Source organism: Chroicocephalus ridibundus, chromosome 4 (assembly GCF_963924245.1).
Source record: "Chroicocephalus ridibundus chromosome 4, bChrRid1.1, whole genome shotgun sequence".
NCBI classification, from domain to species: Eukaryota; Metazoa; Chordata; class Aves; order Charadriiformes; family Laridae; genus Chroicocephalus; species Chroicocephalus ridibundus.
The window spans coordinates 92,670,759-92,690,512 of record NC_086287.1 but is presented as its reverse complement, the minus strand read 5'-3'; the positions used below and the strand labels follow the sequence as shown (position 1 = coordinate 92,690,512).

The following is a 19,754-nucleotide window of genomic DNA, read 5'->3' as shown; positions in this document are numbered from 1 at the left end:
GGTGCATTAATGCTGGCTGACGCTAGAGCGCACCAGAAGCATGTCGTGGCACCCTCCCGGGGACACGGCACCCGGCAGGGCCACCTGCCCCGGCCACCTGCCCACGGGCACCCCGGGGTGGCCCCGGAGGCACCCGTTTGCCGCCCCGCTGGGGACCCCGGCTGCCCTCGGTGGCCGCAGGGGGACATCGTTAGCGGATGTCGGGGATGTGGATTGATGCTTTGCCGCCGGGAAACGGGGAGGGATGTGGCGCCCCAAAAAACACCCCTGTCCTCCCGGCCCGGCCAGCATCACCCGCGGGGGACCGGGAGGGAGGGCAAGGAGCGTCCGGTTCCCAATTAGCTGCACCTTTTAATGAGGCTGTGGTTGGTTTAGAGAGCGCATTCCCCCTCAGGGAGAGGGTGTGCTGTGCTGGGGGGGCTCATCCCGAACCTCCTGTGCCCCCAGCCCAGAGCACGGGGGATGGAGGAGCATCCGCTGTGCAGCATTGCCCCAGGCAGGGCTTCATCCCGCTGCCTCCAACCCCCCCCCCCCAGCGTCCCCCTCCTGCCCCCCTCACGTGAATCCTGTCCCCTCCTGCCTCCCACCCGGGGAGGACTGGCTGCAGGTGACAGGCACTCGAAGGCTGAGGAATAACCTCCCTCCTGGGCACAAAGGCACCTTCCAGCCCCGATATGCCCCCGGTCGGGGGGTGTTAGGCTGCTTTGGTGGCTTTGCTCTCGCCTTGCTCCTGTCCCCGGCCACCGCACGGTCTGTCCCCCCTAGGGACCATCCCTCTTCCCCTTTCTTGGCACCTCCAGGGAATCCTGCAGCGGATCCTAGCACGGTTTTCAGACTGGTCCCGCTGGTGGGGTTGCAGAGAGGGCTGGGCATGCCGGCAGTATCATGGGGACGAGTGTGTGTGTCCCCGGGTGCCAGGGCAGGGTGGAGGTCACCCTTCTCAGCCCGTCCTCCTCCGTGCACGTCTCCTTGCCGTCTCTCCTCCTGTTTTTTTTTTTTTCCCCCTTCTTTGAGCAGCTGTTCTCTAATAAGCTGTTAATGATGATACAGTAAGTAGAAGCGGAGAGTCCTGCGGGAGCTGCCACGATTTGTGTAATTGGTCTCAGAGGAGACAAAAGTATCTAATATTTACATGCCGGTATTAGTCCCCTGGGAGCGCTGTCTGGGCTGGCACGGGGAAGGCAGCTCCCAGCCTCAACCTGTCTGCTCCCAGCTGATGGATCGTCAGATCTCTAATGTATGGAAATTGCTGTGCTGCAGCAGGGAGGGCAGCTGGGGGGTGGGTGTGTGTGTGTGTCCGTCCCTGTGCCACGCTGCAAGCCGGGTGCGGGGGACCCCCCCGCCGAGAGCTCAGGGACAGCCGTGTGGCTTGGTACCCAGCCGGTTTATGGGAGCGGCGGGGTTTGGCTGAGCTGCTTCCAGAGGGCAGAGGGAAGATGCTCCGGTGCGGGACGGAGGCACCAGAGCATCTGGGACGGGGCTCCCCAGGGTGGGTTTACGAGGGCTTTGGCCGGGCTCACGAAGCGCAAACAGGTTCCCAAGCTAGCCGGCGGGCATCTGGAGCAAGGAGCGGGAGCTGGAGAGGGGTGCTCGCAGTCCGGCCGCCAAGCACCCTCTTCCTTGTGCCAATGGGTGGGGTGGCTTGGGCCATGTCCTCCCCAGAGCTCCCAGATGGGCAGGTTTGGAGGCAGCGCTGGCGTTGTGCTCCCCGCTGGCCAGGTGAGCCGTGGGGCTGGGCGGCTGCCGGTAAAACGGCCTGTAGCATTCCTGCCTGCAGCTGGTGAGGCCTTAATGGCAGGGGAAACTGAGGCACAGCAGGGCTGGGGAGCAGCCTGCCCTCCCTCCCAGCAGCCCTGACCTTGCTGGGGTCTTGCCCTGGGCTCCATCCTGCACTACAGCAGGGACAGGGTGCCTGTCGGGGCTGTGCCTGTCGGGGCTTTGCTCTAGCCCTTGAGCGCGGTGTGTGCCCAAGGCTTTGGGGCTGTCCCCTCTTGCCAGGGGTCAGTCACTGGCTGGGTTTGCCCTGGTGTCGCTGCCGCTGAGACAAGCTGTCCCGGGATGCCGAGGCCGTGCTCGCTCCGGTGCCCTCGTTCCTGCACCCCCAAACCTGCCAGAGGCCCCCCGAGGGAGGGATGCCAGCGGGAGGGGGGTGGCATGGGGGCACCCAGCCATGAGCAGAGGGGCCAGGCTGGGTGTGGAGGTGGGTGCATCCTTATTCCCTGCCTGGGGCAGAAGGCGGTGGTGTGGGGGTGCCATGTCACGCCGATCCACCTCCGGCTGCACAGTGAGGATCTGGAGGGTGGGGGGGCCCAGCCACCGTGCTGTGCCCTCACAGCCCTGCGGGATTGCATTCCTCCCCCCCCCCTCGCTTTTTCCACCCAGATTCCCGCTTTCCCATTGCCGTGGCAACCTCCGGCATGGCAACGCTGCGTGCGGGAGCCTTCTGCAAGGGGATGTCTCACATGTGCCCTCCCCATCCCTGGGGTCCCCCCCAGCCCCGCCTCGGGGGGGGGAACGGGAGAGACGCGTGGGGCTGGTACGGGTGGGTGGAGGGGATGGATTAGTTTGCAGGTTGCCATGCTGGGGCATCGCCGTTTGCCCTGCGCCGCCCCGCCGCCCGCAGAATCAAAGGCGCAGTGTTTAGCAACAGCTTAAAAGCGGAGCGGGCAGGTTTGCTTTGGAGGCTGCCGGCCTCATCCTGCCCGCTGGGGCCGGGCTGGGCGCCGCTGGGACCTGGCAGCTGCGGCTGGGGTTATCCGCGGCTGGGGGGGGGGCCGTGGTGGGAAACGGCTGCGAGGTGAAGGTCGCTGAGCCCAGCCAAGCTCGTGGCAGGGATGGAAACGCTCGGGCGGAGTCTTGTGGGTGCACGGTGGTGCCGTAGCGATGAGGAGGTGTTGGTTCCTGTCCGTTCATCCCTCCAGCCAGCCAGCCATCCCTCCGTCCATTCATCCATCCTCCCTCCATCCCTTTTCGGTTGTCCACTCTGGATCTGGGATGCTCCAGCCTCTCCGTCCCTGGCCTCCCGCCAGCCTTTTCCCACACTCCCTAATCCCGGGCTCCAGCCCCGGCTCTGATGCCACCTCCCAAGTGCTGGGAGCAGCTGCTTAAATATCCCCGAGCTGGGGAAGCAGGACCTGGCCCCTGACCTCCCGGAGAAACTGGGGGGGGTGGCGGGTGCTCCGCTGGGGCGATGGGTTTGGCATGGGGGGACAGCGTGCGGCCTGGCTGTCCCCAAGTCTGCTGCCTTGTCTGCCACCCCTTGTCCTGGGCAGGAAGGATGGACTCCATGTTTGCAAAGGATTTGGTGCGCGCTGGCCGCATCCTGCACGCTCCGCATCCTCCGGCATCAAGGCGGTGGGGAGCAGGGCAGCATCCCTGATGCTTGCAGGCTCTCGTGGCTTGTGGGGGGGGTGTTGTTTATTGCCCCCTGTGCCCCTGCTGTGTGTGTGTTTGGGGGGAGGAGGATCCCCCCGCCTCCTTCCCTCCCTCCCGCCTTATCTGTAAAATCTGTTAAGCAGGGGAATCGGTGCAGTCGCCATCTGTGAGCCTGCCAATAATGGGATTAACTCTTTCCCCTGGCCGGGGCCGAGCCTGACGCCGTTTCTGGCACCCCATTCCCGGGGTACCCCCTCCTCTCCCTTGCCCGGGGAACTGGCCCACCGGGAGATGCTGGAGGTGATGTCCCCGTGTCGCAGGGGTCGTTGGGGACAGTCCCAATCTGCCCCTATGCAGATCTGACCCGCCAGCACGGATTTGCCACCCGCCTGCCTCAGTTTCCCCTCCCTCCTGAGTTTCCCCTCCTGCCAAGCCGGCTGGATTTGGGCATTGCAAAGGGCTGTGCCCTCCTGGCAGCACAGGACCCGCTTTACCTGCGGGGGGGGGGGGGGGGGGGGGGACACACGACACACCCACGGGCGGGGGTGGGTGTGGGGGGGTCCGTGCTAAGCCGTGCCTCCGTGCACCGCATCCGTGCGTGGCCGTGGGTCCCGGTCCTGGAGGCGGTGGGAAGCAGGGATGCATTCCCCCCCGCCCCCCCCTCCCCCAGGGATGCTGGGTCCCCCCCGCCCGGGGCTGGGACAGGGGTGGGACCCCACGGGGTGGGGGGTGGGGGCGGGGACAGGGGACACACACCCCCCCCACCCCCCCAGCCCTGCAGCTTCAGGCTTGTTTCCCCGGGGGGGGGGTGCGGGGGGGTTGTTCGCCCCCGCTAATCCTCTTAGGCGCTGGCGGTCCGGCTGGGCTGCGCCCCGGAGCAGCTGGCGAGGCTGGATCCGGCCGCTGCCCATCCTCCCCTCCCAACAGGTGCCCCCCCGGGACCCCCCCCCCTCTTCCTCCCTCCCCGTACCCCCCTGCGCTGCCGGGGCAGTCCAATTCCTCCCCCCCCGCCTCCGCGTAGGGGCTGGGCGCGGGGCGAAGGGCTCCCCGCAGCAGGCAGCCCCCTCCCCCCGAGGCCGGCCCGGGAGCGCTCATTAATTATCTAATCTTCCCTTTATGTTTAATTTACAGCCCCGCGCGGCTCTGGCCATATGCTGCTTTTGTTGTGTCTGGCTCTTTGTTGTGGCAGGCAGCGGGGGCTGGCGAGACCACCCCCCCCCCCCATCACCACCCCCCCCACCCCCGCCAGCCTTTGATCCCCCCCCCCCATCCTCCCCAGCGCCACCCTCCAGCCACCCCCGCGGCACGGTGGCGAGCCCCGGGGAGGGGGTAAGTGCCTTTTTCTCGGTTATTAATTTCCCTGACCCCCCCCCCCCACCACCACCACCGCTACCCCCACCCCCTCACCCTCCCCACCGTGTGTCGTGTGTGTGTGTGTGTCCCCCCCCCGCCTCTCGCCGGCGGCTCGGGATTTGATGGTGCGTGTGCGTGTGCGCGGCGCTGCCTCCTCCCGCTCGCTGTCGCCGGCGGGGCTGCGCGGGGTCACCGCTCCTGCCCGCACCCCGCCACCGCCGCTCCCGCACAGGTAGGTGCAGGGCAGGCAGCTGCCTGTACCCCCCCCACCACCCCCCCGCCCCAATCCCACGCACAGCCCTGCCCTGCGGGGTGGGGGTGGGGGGGAGGAGGGGGACACACCGCGCCAGCCCTTGGGGGGGGTCCTTGGTGGTGGTGGTGGTGGGGTGGCGTGTAGGAGGACGGAACCCCCCTCATGACTTGTTGCGTGCCCCCCGAGCTGCCAGTGGGGGGGTCTTGAGTGGGGGGAACCCCGAGTTAGGGGGGGAACCCGGGGGGTTGCTGCTGCTGCGGGTGGGTGTGAGTACATTGGGGGTGGGGGGGAGCGGTGGGACCCCCGCGGCATCCCGACTTGCTGTGGGTACCCAAGGCTGGGGGCGGGGGGGGGGGGGGCGCTCTGAGCAACTTGCTGGAAACTTTGCGCAGCGCTACCAGGCTCCCTCCGCTGATGGAGTTTTTTTTTTTATTATTGTATTTTTTTCTTATAAAAAAAGTAGTAAAACGGTGTTTCTGCACCCCAGCGGGCCCGTACGCAGCTCTCCTGGAGTGCACGGGGGGGGGGTACCTCAACCCAGGGGCTGCAGCACGGGCACTCTTCTTTGGGGGGCGGGGGGGTAGGGGGTGTCGGGTCTGGCTTCTCGGGGGGGCAGTGGTGCTTGGGAGGGGGGCGAAGGGGTTTGGTCCAGGTGGCTGCTGCCTGCCTGGCAGTGTGTCTTCATTTGGGGATGTTGGGGAGTAAAGCTTCCCCCCCCCAGCCCCCCGCCATGACCCCTGGGTGCTGAGCGGGGTGTGCTGAGGTTGGAGCCGTCCGTCCCCGAGGGATGCTGGTGGCCCTGGGAGCGGGCAGCATCCCTGCCTGCGGGGCCACCTGCCCTTGTGTCCCCAGGTCCTGGGGTGGGCAGGGGATGCCCAACCCTCCACCCCAGGGCTCGGGGCGGCGCAAGCAGGGGGTCTGTGCTCTTGCTGTCTGTCCGTCTGTCTTGCACCTCCTCCGGCTCCTGCTCGCCTCCCTGCCAGCCCCGGGGCAGTGGGAGCTGCGGGCAAGCGGCAAGGCAGGATGGGTGCCAAGCCGCGGGCCCGCCTTGGCCACCGCCACCGTGCACCGGGCCAAGCGCTGGGCTGGCGGCGGCGCACAGGCTCTTCCTGCAGTGACACATAAGGTCACCGCGACCGCCGCGGAGGTGGCCCTGCCAGGGTGTGCTGGCTCCGGCGGTGGCTCCTGCGTGCCGGCAGCCACGAGGCGGTGGCGGGGGCCAGCCCCGGGGGCCGCCGAGCTGCTCGCCAGGTGAACAAACCCCCTTTTATGCTGGCCGGAGGCAGCTGGCTTCAGCACGAGTCTTGCCGCCGGGCATCCCATGCAGGCTGCTTGCCATGGCGGGGCTCCAGGGGCGGACGAGGGACCCCTCGGCCCCGGGGGGCTGCAAGGGGATGGTGTGTCCTGGGATGGGACATGGCACCTGGGGACGATGCTTGGCTGCTGGTATGGTGGCAGCGCCGCCTGACCCACGCACGTGTCCTGGCCACAGGGTGACATCCCTGCTGCGGAGGGGAGGGGACAGGATGAACACCACTCCGCCAGCACCCTGTGTCCTTGCAGACGGGGCTGGCTGTCCCCACGCAGCCCCTCATGCCACCAGGCTGTCCCTTTTCAGGGTTGTTTTCCGCAAGCAGAGGAGGGGCTGTGCCACTGTGGCGGCGCGCGGCAGGTGGCCGCTGCCGCTGTCTCGCCGGGGGCCCGTCCCCATACAAAGCCCCGCTCCCTCCCTCCTGGCCCCATGCCGCGGGGCCACTTGCCAAGCGAGACGCCGGGGCTTCGTGCCGCGGCGCGTTTGCACCGCGTGTCACAAGAAGCAGCCGGGACTTGGGGACGGGTTCCCCCCCATGGCTGCCCAACCCCTGCCCCGTGCCCCCGGCATCCCTGCCAGCTCCTGGGCACTGGGGAAACTGAGGCAGCGGGGCAGGAGGCGGCTTGCCCGAGGGAGCCGGGGAGAGAAAACAGGATTCTTGGCACGGGCTGGCGTTGCCGCGCTCTCTGCCCGCGGGCGAGGGTTGCTCTTTGCCGGGTGTTGCAGCCTGGCTCTCCCTGCCAGCGCCGCGGTGAGCCTTGCTGCTGCTCTTCGCCCCTGGGGAGGCGGGGGGGGCACCCTGGGGACCGTGGCTCCGTCCCCGCAGGTGACACCCCCACCTCAGCGCTGGTGAAAGGGGTGATTGTTCCCCCCCTGCCCAGCTTCCTCCCCGGGGGTGGCCGGCCCCCGGTGCTGTGTGTGGCGGGGCTGGCGTGGGCAGCGGGTTGGCCTTGGCCCCGTGCCTGCTGCCGTGCCCTTTTCCAGAGGCAGCTGCCTGTGGGCACGGCTTGGCAACCGTCCTGCCTGCGGGCTCGGCCGGGGCAGGACCCGTGGGCCGCCGGATCACCTATGCGCGGGGTTGCAGCAACCGGGGCTGGGGCCACAGCTGTCACGAGTTTGCAGTTCTCAGCCCAGCGGTGGCTTTCCTCCGCACCAGCTCCGTCCCTAAAGCTGGGAGGGGACGAGCGGGGAGCCGGTTCTCCCTGCCCTGCCGAAAAGTCCCTCTGGAGAGGTGCCTGGTGGCTTCACCCCTTCAAAAGTGATGTGTCAGCTCTGAAAGCACCTGGTTTTCCATCCCGGAGCCGTCTGCAGGAGGGGGCTTTTCTGCCCCCCTGGGCTCTTGGGGGACCAGAGCGTCTCTCCCAGGGGGTTTGTGGGCACCCTGTGGCATGTAGAGTGGTGAGATTCCCTGATCCATGCTCGGTTCGCCCTGCTGTTGCCACGCATCCCTCCCCTCCCAGCTCGCTTGTCAGCTAATGGCGCGGCTTATTCCTATGGCTTTTTAAGTGCTTAATGGCGCACGGGGCTAATGATGCGGCTCCCTCTGTTCGTGCCGCCCGGATGGATGGATGGATGGATGGATAGTGTCGGGGCTTGGCTGTGCCTGAACCTGCGGGGATGGGGACAGGGATGAGAAAGGGGCCCAGCCGGTGCCCCGTGGAGCTGGGGGCTGCGAGCGGGCGTCCGCCTGCCCGCCTCTCCTCCCTCCTCCGCATGGCTGCTCCGAGCAGTAATGTCACCGTAAACGATATTTATCACGAGGTGATAAAAATCTATTTCCAGCGACCTCTTGGAAATGGCCCTCGTAAAACCAGGCAGCAGACGGAGGCAGGAGGCAGACAGCGGGAGGGGGAACGGGCAGGGAAATGGCTGTAATCAGCCGGGGAGCAGGGGCCGGCTCTGCCCGGGAGCCAGCCCTGCCATTCCCAATCCTGGTAAATCGATGGCAGCCGCAGAGGCCCAAGGGCTGCCTGGGCACGGCTGGGTGGATGCTCGGGCATCCCAGGGATGGAGCATCTTGGGATGCAGCATCCAGGCCGTGAAGGGAGGACCAGAGCGATGCTCGCGTTTAAGCGAGCGGGATGGAGGGGGTTTGCGTGCCATAGCTGCATCCCGGCGTGTTCCCAAAGGGACACCCCGAGGGACTGACTCTGAAATGCTAGGCTAGAGCTGGTCCTGGAGGAACGATGCCGGGCTAGCCGGCATTCCCCCAGTGCTCATGGCTGTCAGGATGACCACCCCGCCAGGAGGCACTTTTGGGTCACCCATTGTCCCCTGTATCCCGGGGGCGCTTCTGTCGGTCCCGCATCCCCCCCAGCTCGGGGCTGCGTGATCCTCCCTCTTCCATCTCCATCCCTTCGGTACCGATTGCTGGGTGCTGATTCAGCCGTTTCCCTCCCGGCACTAATTACTCAGCCCGTCACGGAGTCCTGGCTGTAAATTCTCCGGCAGGAGCGGGCCGGGAGGCGGAAAGCCTCCTTGGCTCCTTTCCCCGCTGACCTGAGCAGGGACCTGTAATCCGGTGTAATTCATCGGGGCGCTGAGTCGGCAGGCAGCTGCCCCCTCCTCCCCCACCTGCCTTTGGGGTGCCCTGCCCCCCGCTAGCATCCCCCCCTCCCTGCTGGGTGGTACCCGGTGTCCCTCCCGCCTCTATGTGACACTCAGCCTGGCTCTGTGTCCCCCCCGCCATCACTGGGGACAGCCTGGGTGACCCCGCGTCTCCGCTGTGCCCTGGGTGATGCTGGTGGCCTGGGCATCCTTGGGGGCTGCGCTGGTGGGGCGCAGAGGGCACCTTTGTGGGGTTGGAGAGGTGGGATTTGCTCCTAAAAATGGGGACAGGGCAGGATACCCCCCCACCGTGTTGTCCCTTGGGGGAGGAGGGCTGTGGGGGAAAGACAGCTCCTGGCTGCAGGGTCTAATCTGCTGCCCTGATGAAGAGACTCTTAATCGCTTAAAGTAATTAACCCGGTGGGGTGGTGGTTGGACCACCCTGAGTGCCTGGGTGTCCCCTGCCCGGGGGTGGCTGCCCCCGGGGGGACACACAGGGGCCGGTGGGGAGGGGGCTGGCTGGGAGTCCGGACGTGAGTCCTTTGCGGGGCTGTGCCAGGAGGGGACAGCAGGGAGGATGGGGACATCCAGCCTGGGTACCACTCGCACCTGAAAATCCCCGCGGAGGGGCATGGCGCCGCTAAGGGACGTGGTGCCACCGCCAGGGGTGGGGTGGGGGGTGGGGGGGGGAGCGCCTTCGTGCCCACCCGCCTGGCATGGCCGGGCCGCGCGGTGACAACGGCGCAGTGTGTGCTGCAGGTATTATCCTGCATTAAAGTTTCCCCTTTGCAGATGGTGCGCGTTTAATCTGCGGCTTAACGAAGCGCCGGACCTGGCGGTAAGTCCGTCTTTAGATGGCAGGCGGGAGCTGAGAACCGGCGCGCTAAGCTGCCCGGCTGGATGAAGAAGGGGGACACGGCGGGGGGTGTGTGTGTGTAGGGGGGGCGGATTGAGGCTTTAATGCCGCCGCATCGCAAGCTGATTGCCTGGCCGGCATGTGGCCCTCGCTGGGACCCGCGCCGAGGCAGGCAAGGGCTTTCGCCATGGGTGCCGGTGTCGTGATGTGCCCCCCTTTGAGTCGGATGGGGGGTCCCCAAGCTGGGATCCCCCAGCCAGGTTCCCTGGCACGGTGACATCCCTCCACTCCCCGGCTTTGCACCAGCCCGGCTGCTCCTCCCTGCCTCAGTTTACCCCCGAGCGATCCACGGGGCTTTGCACGTGTTGGGAATGCCCCGAAAACATGAGACGCCGTGGGGCGGGTGGGATTTTCCGGAGTGAAAAGCCCCTGGGGGCAACTGCCTCTCCCTGTGGTGGATATTTAGGGTGGTGGGGAGGGAACGCAGGTATTTAGGGTGACAGGGAGGGAACAGCAGGCACAGACCGCCCGGCAGCTCCGGAGCTGGAGGTGGGTGAACTGGGTGCCATGACGGCTTGCAGGGCCACAGTGTCCCCGAGATGGGGATGGGGGACATGGGGGACAGAGCAGAGCCCTGTACGTCCCGTGGGGTCTCTGCAGGATTTGAGTGGCAGGCGCTGCACCCCTCTTCTCCTGGTCTGGAGCCTTGTAATCCCAGGGGGACATAGGCAGCAATGGCATGGATCTGGGGCTGTGGCATGGTGGCAGAGGGACATGGGAACTGCAGGGACAGCCAAGGCTGGGGGGTCACTGGTTCGCCAGAGTAGTTTGTCTCAATGTGGAATGGCACTATTTCAGCTGTTTACTCTGGAGTCTAATGATGGCATGTGCTGCACAGCCTTGGGGAAATCCTTGTGGATTTGAGAGGGCCGGTTGTGCCCTGCAGGGCCAGCTCCCCTTCCAGTGCCAGGAGCGGAGGTGCTGCTGCCAGCCCTGCTGTCTGTCCATGGATGGGATGCTCACATCCTTCCCTGCCTCAGTTTCCCTTCCTTGAAAGCGGGGTGGAGGGAACATTTCCCAGCCTGGCAGGCACCGGCAGGCATAAGCAAGGGCTGTGTGTCCCCGTGGTGGGATGGGGACTGCTCTGGCACCGAGCAGGGTGCAGGTCACATCAAACCTGGCCCTGGGGTGACAAGGTGGCGAGCATGGGGAGCTCTTGGTGTGGAAGCGGGGTGACACCGGACCCAGCACCGCATGGGCAGCAGGGTGGAGGTGGCAATGTCCCCTGGGACCTCGCGCATCGCCACCAGCCACGTCTCATCCCGCAACCTGGGGAAACTGAGGCACAGGAGGGGACGCGGTGCGGCCAGGGCTGCCGAAGCAGCGAGCAGCCGCCGATCCCAGAGCCCCAGAGGGCTGGAGGAAAGCCGGGAGCGAGCGGCTGTGCGCCACCCCCCCCCCCTCCCGGCCCCCGCCTCCCCCTCCATCACCTCCCCGCTCGCTGGCGAACAAATGTCTGTTCTTGCAAAAAAAAGAAGTGACAGGGGTCGGCGCAGCGCTTTCCACATGACCTGCCCGGGAACAGAGGACGTCTTTGTTAATCCAGCGAGCTGTCAGTTCAGCCTCTTCACAAAAGGCATAAACCACTTATTGCTGCTCTCACCCCTGACCCCGGATCCGCCTGCGCGCCCTCCATTGTGCCGTCTCGAGGAAGCTGGCAAACAATTTCGGCTCCGGCTCCCCCTTCCCCGCCGGCGGCTGCGTGCGGGGGCCGCCTCTCGCCCCGCCGGCGTGGGGAGCCGCCGTGGGGGACACCCCCCCCCACCACCACCACCATCACCCCCCCTCCCTACTCCCAATGCACACACACACCCCCCTTGGCCGCATCTGCGCGCCCGCCGCCTCGCCTGGCAGCTGCTGCGAGGGGACGGGGGCTGCCACAAAGGGCCCGGGGGGCCGGCGGCAGGACCACCTCCCTCCCTCCATCCATCCATCCATCCATCCCTCCCTCCTGGGGCTGCCGGAGCAGCTGGCTGGAGCCCGCGGGCTGCGGCGAGGGGGTGCCGGGTGCTGCACCCCGCGGCCCCCCGGCCGAAACCCCTTAATGAGAGGGGGACAAAAGCTCCTTAAGGGCCCCTGGCTGGGACGGGCTGGGACGGCAGCTTTAGCCAAAGCCGCTTATGGCCCGGCACAAAGCCGGTGAGAACAGCCCTGCTTCCTGGGGCCGGCGTGGGATGGGGCGATGCTCGCGCCCCGCCAGCCTCGGGGGGCTCGGGGCGGGGGGGGGTGATGGGGTGTGAGTGCGTGCCGCCCGTCCCGTCCCTCTGCACCCAGCACCCGGACCCCGCGGCGGGGCCGGTGCGGGCTGGAGCAATTAGATGCAGTCACTTTGGGGCTATATATAACCCAAATTGCTGCCTGCAGCTCGTTAGCTGGCTGTCAGAGCCGCTGCGGCCGCGGCGGGTGAGATGGTGTCGCCCCAAGGCGGGGGGTGGGGGGGTGGGGTGGGGGCAATGGGGGGGACCCGCTGCTCCCCGGGGATGGGGGCACCGAGGAGGGGGTGGATGTGGTGGGTGCAGGGTCAGGCCCCTGCTGGGGACGGGGTGCTGGGGGGCCACCGCGCTCCACCCCAAAAAGCAGCAGCGAGCGGGCGCGGTGCTGCACCCGCTTCCGCCGGGCGCTTCCTCTGCCATGCCGGTGGTGGGTGCTTGTGAACCCGCTTTGCCGGGGGTGGGGGGGGGGCTGCGGTGACATGGGGGTCAGCGTCAGGCTTTTCCCCCCCCCTTGCCCGGCGTTCCCGGGGCTGGTGGCACAGCCCTGGGTCAGGATGCTCGGGCGTGAGGTGTGGGGGGGGGCCCTGCCAGCGCATCCCTCCCCAGCGCCGTTTCCAGCATCGTCTCCCCATGTGGCGGCATCTCCCCATGTGGCCTCCAGCCTGACCGCAGTCTCCAGCCCCCTCCATCATCCCTGCCCACCCCGCTGCCGGTCCCCGCCTGGGCTCGCCGGCGGCACACCGGCCCCCGCACGCCGGGGAGGAGCGCGGCACCTCGGGCTGTCTGGGGGCAGCTGCGAGATGAGTGCGAACATATTGCGTGGGCTCCTGCGGCAGGCGTCACGCTGGCGCTGCCGGAGAGCGAGCGGGAACCGCAGCCCCGCCGGTGACAAACGTCCGTCGGTGACAAACGTGCCCATGCGGGCAGGGCTTCGCTGCTGTCCCGGGACCCGGAGCGGGGAATCCGGGTGGGCTTCGGGGATGGGCTGACCCCCCCGGCACACGGTGGCACCGCTGGGTCCCTGCCATGGCTGCAACGCGTCCCCACAGCCCTATTAATTTCCTGGGGGGGGCCCACCTGGGTTGGGCACATCCCCGGCTTGGGAAGGGTTAACGGCACCGTGTCTCTCTGGAGCCTTTTGTTTCTTTACCATTTCCCCCCCCCGCCCGCCCCCTTCCCCTTTTTAATGAGGGGTTAGCACAGCTGTAATTGCAGGTTCCAACTTTCCGCCAGCAAACACGGCTGAGAAACTTTAAACACGGCGGCGGGGATGCGCGGATGCGGCCACCGCCCCTCCTGCGGGCACCCACCGGGGCGGCAGGGGACCCAGGGGGTGCCGAGCCGTGCCGTGCCATGCCGTGCCGCCGCCGGGGACCCGCAGCTGCACAAGGTCTCGGTGCCTAGCCTGCTTTTGGGGCAAAACCCTCTGGTTTCAGGCCTCCGGGAGGAAGAGGAGGAGGAGGAGGGTGAAGGCCTTTTATTTTGAGCATCACCTCAAAGGTCCCGGGGGAGGTGAGGGGACAGGGGGTGGCAGGGGTTCGTCCCGCACCAGCCTTGCAGTTGGGTGCCAAGGCTCCTTGTTCTGCATCCCCCGGGCGGTGCAGGATGCGTCCCCTCCCTGCCGAGCATCCTCCCCACCTCGTCCCTTGCTCCCTCGTGGGAGCTTGCACGCAGCCTGTGCCAAAAAACCATCGCCGGTGCAGCTGTGCCGGTGCTCGCCGGGCTCCGTGCCCGGCGCCTTGCAGGGGCGATGCCAGCCAAGAGGCGAAGCGCCGTGACCGCATCCACCCCCGGTGCCCTGGCTGCCGGCAGCGCGGGGGCTTTCCAGGGTGCTGCCACCCTGGGGGGGGGCGGAGGTTGTGGCTGCGCCGATGCCATGCTGCCGGCGGCAGGCGAGGCGCAGGGGAGGTGGAATGGGGAAGCTGCGTTTTCTGGTGTCCCGAAGGCACGGGAACCGCGCCGGCGCGGCCGCCTGTGTGCCGGATCCCTCTCCGGAGAGCTGTCGCGGCCCTTTGCTTTTCCGCTCCGTCACCGCCATCCCGAAGCCAGGGCCGGGGGGTGAGCTGGGTGCCATGGCAGGTATTTATCCCCGTGACGGGAGCAGAAGGAATGTGCCCTTGGCAAGGAGGGACGGACGCTGGAACACCGCTCCCTGCCCTTGCCGCCACCGTGTCCCCCGGCTGCGAAGGTGCCTGCCCCGGGCACCCAGCCAAGGACGGGGGGGCACCGCGGTGCTGCCGTGCTGGTGGTGGGGGGCATGGGTGACACGGGGTCTGGCAGTACCTCTCCCTGCCTGTCCCTCGAGGCCACCGTCTGTGTTTTGACCCATCTCGAGCTCTCCGTGTCCTTGGTGCCAAGGTCCTGCTGGGTGAGATGGACGCAGATGCCACGCGGGGGGGGGGTTCGAGGGAGCGCCGTGCCGTGGGGCCGTCCGTGCCACCTCTCGTGGGAGCCTTTTGTCCCCCAGTTTTGTCCCCTGCAGAGCTGCCCTGCCGTCCCTGCCCACCTCCCCTGGGTGGCGATTGCTCGGGGCGTGCAGCCCTCGCCTGCCTGCCAGCTCAATCTTTTCATCACGTAACGATGTCACATTGATGTCACTTTGCCCCACACCTACCCCAGACCCAGACGCTGCCCGGGGGCCGTGCCCTGTGGCCCTCGTCCCCACCAGGGCCGTGCATGGCCGGTGCATGCTGTGACCTGTTGCAGGCTCATCCCCGAGTCCCTCTGTCCGTGTGCACGCTCCCTCGGTGTGTTTCTGCAGACAGCCACTCATGCAATGAGCGGGCCGGCCTCAGCTCAGCACCGTTCGGCGGGCGCAGCCGGCCTGTCCCCTCTCTCCACCCATGGGGACGCGCGTCTCCCCAGGTCCCACACTGGGATGGGCTGAGCATCACCATGGTGGGACCTGGCGGGGGGGCGCTGCCAACCCTCCCCGTGCATTTTGATGCTTGGTGGCAGAGCGCCCTCCCCTCCCGGCCTCTTCCTGAGCACCTCGGGGTGCTGCTTATCAAATTAGCACCCAAATCAACCCGCTCGCCTCTAATTGGGGGTGAGCCTTTGAGGACGTGGTCGGGGAGGAAGGCCCCCCCCCCCGTGCTCCGAGGGGCTGCCGAGATGCTTTATCTGGGTGGACAGATCCCTCCTAATTGAGCAGATATTCAGTGTTCGCAAACAGATGGCTCCTTTGCATCAATTATTCCTTATCTGTGTAACCGGGGATGATTTGCTGACAGATAGCGCGGGGTGAAGTTAAAACAAGGAGGCGGCCGGTGCCTCACGCTGGCTCTGGCTGCTGCCTGGGGGGTCCCGGGGGACACAGACGGTGAGGGGAGACGGGTCCTGGCTGCCCCTTGGGCAGGTAGTACCCACCTCTGGTGCGTTTGCATCTTGGCATCCCCCCAGCAAGAAAATAGAAGGGGTGGGGGCTGCCGCTGCCGTGGGGCTGATGGGTGGGTTGGGGTCCGGGGGGGCTGTTGGGGCTCGCCGGGGAGCAGGAGGGGGCCAGCCTTGGCCTGGCAACCGCTGCCGAAATCCTCCTTCCCCGCCGCGACCCCGGCCTGGCTCCCCGCTTCCCGGCTGCGTCTTGCTCAATGCTGCCGTGACGCATGACGGGGGATGATTAATGCTAATTAATGATTAGTTGCTCCGGGTATCAAAGTGCGCCCCAGCCCTTTCCCGTGCCCACAGGTAGGGGATTGCTGCTGCCACCGCCGGTGGCATCACCCCGGGAGGAGGAGCGGTGGCATGGCAGCCCCGCCCGGGACTCCGGGGGGATGTCCCTGCCGTCTTCAGGGATCCCGCCCCAAGCTTTCGGGAATGGGGACCGGTCCCCAGGCTTGTCCCCTGCCCGCTGTGAGAGTCGCCTTCTGTTAATCACTGGGGAAAGAGAAGGGCATCCCGCTGTTGCCGGGTCAGCCGGTGGCACCCTGCCAGTTGGAGCCAATACGTGGTGGCACCCGAGGACTCGCGGGATGTGCCGAGCGCTCGCGGTTGTGCGGCACTGCCATATGGATTCCATAAATTAAACCTTTCCAGGAAGCGAACGGTAAATTTATATGTCCGCTCGCGTGCGTGGCTCATTGAGTCTAAGGGCTTCCCAGCAAAACATTCACCTACCATCCATCTCGCTTGGGCTCTCCACGTTTATAGGACTAATCCCGAGAAAAACGGGATCAACGTAAAATCCTCGCCATGCTGCAACCCTTACCCTAACGTCCCCAAATCGGGAGTGGGGTGTCCCTTGTGGGTGTCCCCTGTGGCAGGAGGGGAGGTCTCCTGTATCCCGCTGTACCAAGTGTGGGCACAGCATCCCGGGGACCTGCTTGGACCCGGGGCCGGTTTGTCCGTGTGTCCGTCCCGGAGCGGTGTGGCAGTGCCGGGATGCGCGCCGTGTCGCTGGCTGTCGCTTTATTAAAGATGAACAGAAGCGGTGACAGCCCAAGCTGTGTGCCAGGGCGCGCCTGACGCGGGAGGGTGACAGCTACAGCAACCACGGGGCCGCAGCAGTGCCCGGGGACGCCGGGGGTCGGGGCGGGGGGGACCAAACTGAGCAAGAAGCAGCGGCAACGCCGTCCCCATCCCTGCGGCATGTTCGCCTCGCCCGCCCGGCAGGGAAGGCGATGGCGGGGGGTTGTTGATCTCGAGTAAACACTGCCCGGTTGAGTAATCGGGAGCTGCCTAACCGGCCAGCTGCCGCTGGCGAGCGAGGGGACGCCGCTTTGATTCATGTCCTCTCCCCCCGCCCCCTGCCTCCTCCAGCCTTTCTTGTCTGGCCGCGCTGGGAGCCATCGGCCGGATCCAGCTGTAGCCCCGCGGCGCGGGCTGGCTGGCGAGCGGCGTGCGGCTCCCCGCGCCGGCCACGTGCACCGGCCGGCCGGAAAACAAAGCATCCTGTGTCGGTGCACCCTGACCCCCCCCATACCCCCCCCCCACAACCCGTGCCGGCGGTGCTCGGCCCTGCCACACGCTTGGGACAGGGCAGGGAAAAGCGCTGAATCTCTGTCCTGCTTCTCTTCCAGGCGTCCTCTTCGTCCCTCGAGACAGCCGCCACCAAGCCTGTGGCCAGCGAGCCCCGGCACCGGGTGGCCAGCGCCGGGGAGAGCCCAGGGACAGGCGGTGGCACTGCCGCGGACATCGGCCAGCGGACGGCTTTGGACGCGGAGGGTGCGGACACTGGAGCCACAAGTAGGTGATGCCGGGGGGATGCCAGGGGGTGTGGGGATGCCATCCCCAAGGGCTGTCCCCTGCCCTGGTGTGGGTTGCACCGCCAGCCCAGCGTGCCACTGCGGCTTGGGTCTCCCGGCGAAGGCTTGCGCCCAGCGGTTTGGGGTTGGGGCTCCGAAACCCGTAGCCCCGCCGGGAAGGTGACCCCAACGGCACCTCGGTGCCTGCCCGCCGTCCCCAGGGCCGTGAGTCAGGCTGTGGGCGCCAGGGAGAGCCGCGGCGTTGGGCTGGCCGCGCCAGGGAGCTGGGGGGGCCCCCGGGGCTGGGCCGTGCCCGCGGCTCCTGGGACTCGGCCGCCCCGTCCGTCAGGAGCGGCAGCATTTTTGGGAGAGGTATCACGCGTGCTTCCCGCCTGCTGCCTCCCTGGACTGGCTTGTTTGCCAGCCCTTCCCAGCAGGCGCGCCGCGCCGTGCCATGCCGCGCTGTGCCGTGCCACGCCAGCCTGCTTTGATCTGGCGGCAACCGCCGATGCCGGTTCCTGGTGCTGGGATGGGGAGAGCCGGGAACCGCAAGGTGCAGCGGGCAGGGAACGGGGACAAGCAGGGAACGGGGACAGGCAGGGAACCAGGACAGGCAGGGTCACCTCCACGGGGCGAGGGGGCTGCTTGGTGGGGAGGCGGGGGTTGTGACCCCCCCTTGTCCCCAAGGAAGGGCACTTCCCGGGGACACGGTGGCCCGCATGGCCTGTCAATCAGCCCCGTGGGGATTCGTCCCCGGTTTGGGACCCCGCAAGGTCCCCTGGGGGGTGGGGGTTTGGGGGGGCCGGGATGCATTTGCAAGCTGCTCACAGCCCAGCCGGCAGCAGCGCGGAGGCAAGCTGGGAGCCGTGGCCTGGAACGGGCCCGCCGGAGTCAGCTCGGGATTTATTACCCTGCCAGTGGCTGCCGGGCAAAGGTGACAGTGACTAATGGCTTGTTACACGCCTGCCACATCTCATCTGCGCACCGCGGCCGGCTGCCGGCGCTCCCAGCCCCGGTGTGCGGGAGCCTGTGCCCGCCCTCCCTTCCCCAGGGGGGGGACGGGGGCAAACCCCCCCTGTCCCCCTTCGGGGACCTCATCCAGAGCGGGTGGCGGTGACGGCTGGGGAGCTTGGTGCAGGAATCCATCCCGGTACCGAGGATGGGAACCTGCTCTGGCAGCATCTCCCTGCCCCGTGGCCGGGCTGGCCTCCCCGGGGGGTACCGCCATGTCTCAGGGCTTGTGGCACATCCCAGGGTGTCCCGGTGAGCCTGGCGTGACACACACGACGCACGAAACTCCTTCGTGGTTGCGAAACCGTGAGCCGTGCTTGCCACCGCTCTGCCGGCACGGCGGCAATCCCACGCCGGGGTCGCCGGGCTGTGACGTGGAGGAGAGCGTGCGTGTGCGGATGGATGCTGACAAAGCCACAAATGCATTCACTAGGAAAATTAAAAAATTAACAGGCATTGGCTCGCTCTAGATTAGTAAAGGCAGGGAGATAAAAGCGGCTCTTTATACCTTGTGAGAATTGCTGATAAGGGCATTTGTTCCTCTGTATTCTTTAAAAAGAATGCAATAAAAATTTAAAATAGAACGGGAAAAGGGAGATGGCGGGGGCGGGGGGGGGTGGAAGCACCGGCGTTGCCGGCGAGGAGGGCTGGGGGAGGCGGCGGGCAGCACCGGCGTGGCGGGCCGTGGGGCCTGTTGGAGGAAGAGGAGGATGATGGAGGGGAAGCGGAGGCGAGGGTGAGCCGGGAAGGGGCTTGTGTGGGTGGGTGGGTGGGATGGTGTGGCAGCCTGCTTGGGGATGGGTGGCTGTCCCCGCCGTGGCCCGCATCTCCGCCTGCAGAGATGCAAGTTGGTGGCTGGCAGCGCCAGGACCAAATTCCTCGCCGAAGCCTCCCTTCTGCCCGGGAAAGGCCGGGGTCCTGCCTGTCCGAGCCTGTCTGGCATGCGGAGCCAGCCGGCGTGGCTCGTAATGGCCGGAAAATGATCGGCAACTAGTCCGCTTGCGAGTGGGCTGAGCCCCACCCCAGCTCGTTTCGCTGGTGTCTCCAAACTCGGGTGCGGGCAGAGCCCGCAGGGTGATGGTGGGGTGGCACAGGGGTGACCACCACGTTCCCCAGCCGGCGGGGACAGTGCTGTCCCCATTCCTGCACCCCACGCAAGGGGCATGGGGGTGCACGGAGGGAACACCCCTTATTTCCGCAGGGTCCGGACTCGGGACCACCCTCGGTGCTCGCCGGGATGGCACCGGGTGGCGTCCCAGAGCTTGTTTGGAAGTCCAGGCAGATTTGGGGTGGGGGTCAAAGGGCTGGATGCCACCCCCAGCCGCTTGCCCCTCATGGGTGCCTGGCACGGGCATCCCCCCAGCGCCGCATTTTTGGGGGGAGGGAGGGCGCGCCCCTCACCCTCCCTCCCTCCCCTCCCAAATGCAGCGCTGGGAAGGCGGGGGGGGGGGGAGGACGGGGGGGGGGGGGACACACACGCCTATGCGTTGGGGTCATGACTGTCACCCCCCCTCGCCCTAATTCTTGGGGGCACCTTCCCCGATGCCGCACCGCGACCCCCGAGGGGGGTCCCCCCCGCACCTTCCCCAAC

At 67.2% G+C, this 19,754-nt stretch overlaps 1 protein-coding gene across 3 annotated transcripts in view; it reads left to right on the top strand.

The window, feature by feature from the left end:
• The window catches only part of GSE1 (Gse1 coiled-coil protein), a 107,304-nt gene that overhangs the window by 20,115 nt on the left and 67,435 nt on the right, over positions 1-19,754 (top strand). For all 3 annotated transcript variants that reach the window (XM_063334770.1, XM_063334768.1, XM_063334769.1), the window contains one exon: positions 16,988-17,153. In XM_063334770.1, the coding sequence (XP_063190840.1) occupies positions 16,988-17,153 (166 nt within the window). The remainder of the gene's footprint in view (positions 1-16,987; positions 17,154-19,754) is intronic.